The following is a 7546-nucleotide window of genomic DNA, read 5'->3' on the forward strand; positions in this document are numbered from 1 at the left end:
CACACGGCGACGGGGAACACGAGTTGTTCGCACGAGTTTGACTCGGGAGGGGAGAAGTTTGCGGGACGGGACATTTGGATGCAGGAGCAGCAGGACCCCCCCAGCCCCTTCCCACCCAGCTGCTTCCCAGGCACCTTCTGCATCCCTCCCCCGAGCCCGCAGCCTCCTTCTCCTTGGCTCACTGCCCTCGCAATCTCTTTTTCCTGATTTTATTTGGGGGGGAGAGTTCCTAAAAGGGATTATTCCCGTGTGCTGAGGAGGGGAAGAAGGACCAGAGCCTGGACATGGGGCTCCCAGGCTCCGTCTCATCATGTAATCTTGTTAAACGATCAGAGAGCATTTCCCCTCTGCTTCTTCTCCCTCCCCTTTTCATTCCCGATTGAAACATCAAACAAGCTCACCCGAGGCTGCCGGGCAGTCCCACGCTGCCTGTTTGCAGTGGGGATCAACCCACCTACCCAACACAAAAGGGCATCCTGAGCCGTGGGAGGAGAACACCACCACATCCCAGCTTCTGCAGCCTTGCTGGGATGAGTTTGCCCCCCAGTCTCCTTGCTATGACTTTGCCCCCCAGTCTCCTTGCTATGACTTTGCCCCCCAGTCTCCTTGCTATGACTTTGCCCCCCAGTCTCCTTGCTATGACTTTGCCCCCCAGTCTCCTTGCTATGACTTTGCCCCCCAGTCTCCTTGCTATGACTTTGCCCCCCAGTCTCCTTGCTATGACTTTGCCCCCCAGTCTCCTTGCTATGACTTTGCCCCCCAGTCTCCTTGCTATGACTTTGCCCCCCAGTCTCCTTGCTATGACTTTGCCCCCCAGTCTCCTTGCTATGACTTTGCCCCCCAGTCTCCTTGCTATGACTTTGCCCCCCAGTCTCCTTGCTATGACTTTGCCCCCCAGTCTCCTTGCTATGACTTTGCCCCCCAGTCTCCTTGCTATGACTTTGCCCCCCAGTCTCCTTGCTATGACTTTGCCCCCCAGTCTCCTTGCTATGACTTTGCCCCCCAGTCTCCTTGCTATGACTTTGCCCCCCAGTCTCCTTGCTATGACTTTGCCCCCCAGTCTCCTTGCTATGACTTTGCCCCCCAGTCTCCTTGCTATGACTTTGCCCCCCAGTCTCCTTGCTATGACTTTGCCCCCCAGTCTCCTTGCTATGACTTTGCCCCCCAGTCTCCTTGCTATGACTTTGCCCCCCAGTCTCCTTGCTATGACTTTGCCCCCCAGTCTCCTTGCTATGACTTTGCCCCCCAGTCTCCTTGCTATGACTTTGCCCCCCAGTCTCCTTGCTATGACTTTGCCCCCCAGTCTCCTTGCTATGACTTTGCCCCCCAGTCTCCTTGCTATGACTTTGCCCCCCAGTCTCCTTGCTATGACTTTGCCCCCCAGTCTCCTTGCTATGACTTTGCCCCCCAGTCTCCTTGCTATGACTTTGCCCCCCAGTCTCCTTGCTATGACTTTGCCCCCCAGTCTCCTTGCTATGACTTTGCCCCCCAGTCTCCTTGCTATGACTTTGCCCCCCAGTCTCCTTGCTATGACTTTGCCCCCCAGTCTCCTTGCTATGACTTTGCCCCCCAGTCTCCTTGCTATGACTTTGCCCCCCAGTCTCCTTGCTATGACTTTGCCCCCCAGTCTCCTTGCTATGACTTTGCCCCCCAGTCTCCTTGCTATGACTTTGCCCCCCAGTCTCCTTGCTGTGCTCACCCCTCCCGCCTCCCCTGCTCCCAGCCCCTTCCTCGCCTCCCATCCCAGCCTGAAACTGGGAAAACTGGGAGGAAATCCCTCCCCAGCTCTGCTCCCAGCCATCCACACGGCAGGACCGGGCAGAAACCAGTTTGTTTCGCTGGGGTGAGAGGAACTGGCAGGAAAAAGAGAGAGAAAATAGGAATGTTGCCCCGTCTTTCCCCCCGGGGAAAGGGTTTGGGGCACAAAATCCCTCGGCCCCCTGGCACTGCTGCCCTGCTCTGGGCTGGGCTGGGGGTGTAGGAGGGGCACCCCGGCACCAGGACCCCCCGCGGGAGTGTGATGTTTAAAAAAAGGATGATTAAATCATTAAATCATGTAAGCCCTGACGATATGGGATGAGTAAGAGGATCCCGCCGGTAGGTGCGGGACAGGCAGGCGGGGAAAGTGCCCCCCAGCTCTGCCAAAAGCTCAGGCTGCCCCACTCCCGTGCCTCAGTTTCCCCAGCTGGGTAAATAAGAGCTTTGGACACGCTTCTCCGGGCTGGCTCTGATCCTGATCCCGCTCAGCACTCCTGCCGAGAGCCCAGCCGGATCCGACCCTTGGCTCTTCCCCATCCTTCCCCCCCACCCCTCGGCTCCATCTCTATTGATTTAATAAGATGGAGAGGAATTAACGGGGCCGGAGCATCGGGATAATGAAAGATGAACAAAGGGGCAGCGCTAGCAAAGATGCTGCCAGCTTTTAATGATGAGGCCGGGCAGGTCCCCTGCTAGCTGTCCCTTTGGAGTGGCGATTAAGAACATACTGTTATTGTTAAGGCAGAGAGATAAATCCTTGCACCGTTGCTGATGTGATCAGCCGGGGCTTCTCCCTACAATTTGTGATCCCATTGTGGACGGTGTTTGCCCTGGGCGAGGAGAGTCTGGGAACCACTTATGAACCATCCTTTGGTCATTAGTCTCCTCATTAGGAGAGAACAATGCGGGAGGGAAAAAAACAAAGATAATTGAAGGGAGCAGAGGGCTGATCCTGCAGCCAGGCTGGTACCAGGGCTGCCTGAACCCGGGGTTTGATTATAATTCCCCAATTCATTTTAAACGCCTGGTTTTGGGATGCTCTTCCTGCCTGCAATGGCAGCCCGTGTGTGTGAACGCGGTTCTCGGGTCTGTGCCCGGTGGGGGATCCCGGAGCAGCTTCTGGGGGCTCCTGGGAGGGTATTGGCCTGTTTTTTGAGGGGCTCACTCAGCCTTTGTTGTCAGTCGGGTGTAGCCCCACCGTGGACACAAGCCCGGCTGGATTTGGGGGCACCCCGAGCAGGTGGGAGGGGAGGGTGAGGGTGGTGCGATTCAGCAGGTCCCTCTTTTCACATCTGGCTGAGAACCGAGGCCAGATGTGACACCCAGGGCTGGGGGGGGGTCACACCAAGGGGTCATCTCGCTTGGATCAGGGACAACTTCTCCCCACGGACAAGCCGGGGCAGGATCCAGCCACTCTGCAGCATGAGCTTAATTCAAGTCTTGCCTGGAAATACCAGCCTGGGGGGATAAATCACCGGAAAACCCCGGGGCTTTGGGGGAAGAGCTGCTTTGCCCCACGAGCTTGGCGATGGAGTAATAAGATGAGCAGAGGTCCAGTCCTCATCCCCAGGGACACCCTGCCCAGGGCTGGGTGCAGGGTTCTGTGCCCTGGGGAGGAGGGGGGGAAAGCCCTAATTCCTCAGGATGCTTGATATTATCAAGTGCTAATGAGACCTGGATGGGGCTGAGGTGCTTTGCAGGCCATTATCCCAAATTAACCTGACAATGCAGCCGGGAGCGGTGTCTGAGGGGCGGCTGGGGTGTGTATTGGCTGTCTGGGGTGGGGGAGAGAAGAAGGATGCTGTCCTCTGCCTGCCCAGCTCCCCCCTGCCCGCACCCCCGGGCTGGCACCAAGGGCCCTGCACTGGGTGGGGTTGGGATTTCCATCGCACGAACAGGTTGGATCAACCCCTCGAGAGGTTTGCCCACCCCCCGTTGGGGTGAGGTGGTGGGGATGGAGAGGACGCGGGTGCCTCCTCCTGCAGGTCAGTGTTGGACGTGTCCTTCTTGGAGGAAAACTCTTCTGTTCCTAAATCACAGAGCCACAGAATCCCAGACTGGTTTGGGTTGGAAGGGACCTGAAAGATCATCCAGTTCCAACCCCCCTGCATGGGCAGGGACACCTCCCACCAGCCCAGGCTGCTCCAAGCCCCATCCAACCTGCCCTTCAACACTGCCAGGGATGGGGCAGCCACAGCTTCTCTGGGCAACCTGGGCCAGGGTCTCACCAAAACCCATGATCCTAGAAGCATTTCCCTGGAGCTGGTGGCTCTCCCTGTGCTGGGCTCTCACAGGGGGACACAGGAGACTGGCCATGCTCTTGTTGCACCTGCATCCAGGGCTCCCACTGCTGTGTGACACCCCCAAAGCACAGGGTTGTGCCACAGCTCCTTGCCCTCAATCCTTTGGGCCTTTTAATGGGGCCCCCACAAAGAGCTGAGGCTCTGGAAGGCAAACTGAACAGAGAACACAGTAATTGTCATTAGCCTGAGTAATTTCTCTTGACTTCATGATGAAGAAAGTGAACAAGCATCAGTTGTCCTCTTTTTGCAGAGAAGATGAAGCCCCATTCCCCTCTCCCCGTGGGTTTCACTGGGATCCAGTTTGGGAAAGGGCAACTCACCAGCTCCAGGAGCCAGGTGATTTGAGGATGATCTTAGTTGCCTTTTTTTAAACTGGATTATGCATTATTTATTATTATTACAGGTTATCACAGGAGAACTGCCTGCAAAAACCTGACACAAAGCTAAACTTGGTGTTAGAAATCTCATTTTTAAGCCCATTTTGGGTGGGGTTTGTTGGGGTTTTTTTAGAGTAAAAGTCATGAGCTCATGATTTCAGACTCCTCAGGTTGGCAGGGCTGGGCTAATGATCCTAATCAGCACCAGCACTTCTGCCTCCCCAGTGCCAGGAGCCCCGGGTCCCACCTTCTCCTTAATGGGACGTGACTGAGAAGATGCTCTCAGTCCAGATGTTTTTTCCCCCACTTGCAGCAGGACCCACAGCCCGGATTACAGATGCAAAAAAACCCCTCCCCGTCTCGTTTTCACGTGCTGTAGGTTTTGGGGGAAATTTCCGCCGCCCCTTTCGCCCGCTGGGGATGGTTTGGAGAGGGATGGAAAAGGAGCCAGGCAGGCAAGGTGTGAAATTTCTCACGGGCAAACAAGAGAGAACCGCGGGGTGCCCAGAAGAAGGGGGACGGAGAAGATGAAGGAAAAGGGGGTGGGGAGGGGAAGAGGAGGAGAGAAAGCAGCAGCCAGAGAGAAAGGAAAATCCCCGAAGCAGCAACCTGGATTGAAGAGCAGGGGGCATTTTCTATGAGGGGATTGTAAAATGCACTCTCTCTTCCCCTTTGGCAGGGAGGAACAAGAGCCCCCACTCTATCTGATAGTCATTAGCATCAATTAGCCTCGTTTGAAGTAGGCAACATCTTTGTCTCTTTGCAAGAAAAAAAAAAAAAAAAGAAAAAGAAATAAAAAAAAACCCTTTCAGGGAGCCCATAATAACATCTGGAGCAAGGAGAGGCTGAACTCGAGTTCCCCACTTTCATCTCTTGTCGAGGTACTTGGAATGTTAATGCAGCCTCATTCTTTAATGGAGTTATCAGGAAATGCTTTTCACCCCCTTCCCTTTGCTCAGGGGGGGGATGTTTACAAAGAGCTGGGGGCTTTTTGGTGGTGGTGGTTTGTTGTTGGGAATTATTATTATTATTTTTACCCCTTCAGAAATTCCCCCCCCCCCATCCCTTTTCTGCCCTTTTTTAAAGAAACAAAACACCCTGGGATAAAACTTAACAAACCACGCTAAAAAGCCACCACTAAATATATATATAGATATAAAAAATTAGGATCAGGGCCCATCCTTTCATCTCCCCCCTTGCTCAGCTCCTGCCAAAGGCTGGGGCAGATGGGGAAGGGGCAGAGGAGGAGGGGAGGGGGTCCCTGCCTGGCTGCTGGGTGCTATATTTCCCAAGTCATTACCAGCGAGTGAAAATTTCCAGCTTTCCACCCGAAATGCATTAGCTGAGCACACAGTACTAATGGGAAGCAGGACGAGTCATTAGGCAGCCGAGGAAGGGGGGGGAGAAGCCAAAGGGAAACGTCAGCCGGTGCTTTTTGGGTCGGGGGTTCATCCCTTTGGATCAGTGTCCGTCCCAGCCCGGCTCCTCCAACCCCAAAACCACCACATGAACCTGTTCCCTGAACAGCCAGAGCCCTCCCCATATCTCTCTCCGATGGAAAAACCACACTGTTTGCCCCCAAAATCCAACAGTGGAATTCCAGAGGCAGGCGCGACATTATTATTATTATTATTATTATTATTATTATTATTATTATTATTATTATTATTATTATTATTATTATTATTATTATTATTATTATTATTATTATTATTATTATTATTAGGGGGGGTGGGATGGGGTGAAGGGCAGAGGCTTCAGCACTTGCCCAGGTTTGAACGTGTGATTTCAATTAAGTTCCAGGGCGGCAGGATTGGGACTGGTTGTTTGGATAAGGAGCCATAAAGCAGCAGCTGTATTTATCCACTTATTTGGAAGCTGCCGCGGAAGGCAGGATGCTAAACGGCGGGGGAAAGGGAAGAAAAGAAGAAAAAAGCTTTTTAAAAGCAAACTTGAGGGAGTCTTTTGTCTCCTGCGGGCATCCTCTGCCCCCGAGGTTCCCGCAGCCATCACCAGGGTGCTTCCCCGGGAGCCGGGTAATCCTGCCCGCGCATTCCCATCATTTCCATTCGCTTTGAAATGCTCAGAAATTCAGAGATGCTCGTTTATAGCGAGAGCGTGGCTGGGAAAAGGAACTGGAAAAGTGTGTGGGAATGGCAGGACTCCCCAGTGCAGGGCAGGGTTTGCTGGCTAAGGGCAGCTCCCCCATGCACACCCAGGTGTTTCGTGCTGGGGTATCAAGCCGTGGGGGGGATTTTTGCTCCGTGTTTCTTCACCTGGAGACTCCAGTCTGGGATTTCTCCATCTTGGTATCCACCAAAGTGATTTGTGTGTGTGTGTGTGAATTTAGTGCTGGTGGAGATGTGAGCAGAGATGTTTTAATGGTGGGTTATTAAAGGGTGTAGGATTTTTGCCCCAGGTTTATGAATCCAGTCGTGGGATTTCTCCACCTTTCCGTACACCCGAGTGAATTTTCGGGGTGGATTTGGCACTTGGGGAGATGTGAGTGGCAATGGTTGTGTGTGTGTGTGTGTGGGCAGGGCTGTGAACCCCCTGGCCCTTTGAGACAGGCTGGCAGGTACACACGGACACGTTGCCCTTGGCAGGGCAGCTGGAGGGACTCCAGAACGTGGCCAAAAGGGTGGTGTGGGTGCACCTGTGGGGCAGGTGTGGGTGTCAAGGTGGGCTTGGGTGTCAGGGTGGGGGGCTACAGGTGTGCCTGGGGGAAGGTGAGGGTGCCAGCAAGGCTGTGTGGAGGTGGGCAACACTGTGGTTGGGCATGAGGAGGTGGTGAAAGGGGCAAGAGTCCATGTGGGTGTGGGTCTGGAGTGGGTGGTGTCTGTAGAGCAGGTGTCCAAGGAGTGGGGGTGTAGGTGGGTAAGGAACTGGTGCCACTCTGGGTGTCCATGAGGAAGGAGAGGGTGCCAGTGTGGGTGCCTGTGGGGAAGGAGCAGGAGTTGGCAATGAGGGGTCCGTGGGGAAGGAGAGTGGGTGCCTGGGGGGTGAAGCTGCAGGCGTGTGGGTGGGTGTCAGTGCAGGAGCCAGCAAAGGAGGAGGGGGTGTCCCTGGGGGTGTGAGAAGGGATGTTGGAAGGGGTGTCTGTGGGAA

At 54.4% G+C, this 7546-nt stretch overlaps 1 protein-coding gene across 1 annotated transcript in view; it reads left to right on the forward strand.

The window, feature by feature from the left end:
• The window catches only part of LOC104398085 (DNA-directed RNA polymerase II subunit RPB1-like), a gene marked incomplete at its 5' end in the record, with an annotated part of 25068 nt that overhangs the window by 3574 nt on the left and 13948 nt on the right, over positions 1-7546 (forward strand). The window contains one exon of the mRNA XM_010008129.1: positions 575-1691. Coding sequence (XP_010006431.1) covers positions 575-1691 — 1117 coding nt within the window. The remainder of the gene's footprint in view (positions 1-574; positions 1692-7546) is intronic.

This window comes from Chaetura pelagica, unplaced genomic scaffold (genome assembly GCF_000747805.2).
Source record: "Chaetura pelagica isolate M959 unplaced genomic scaffold, ChaPel_1.0 scaffold352, whole genome shotgun sequence".
Taxonomy (NCBI): domain Eukaryota; kingdom Metazoa; phylum Chordata; class Aves; order Apodiformes; family Apodidae; genus Chaetura; species Chaetura pelagica.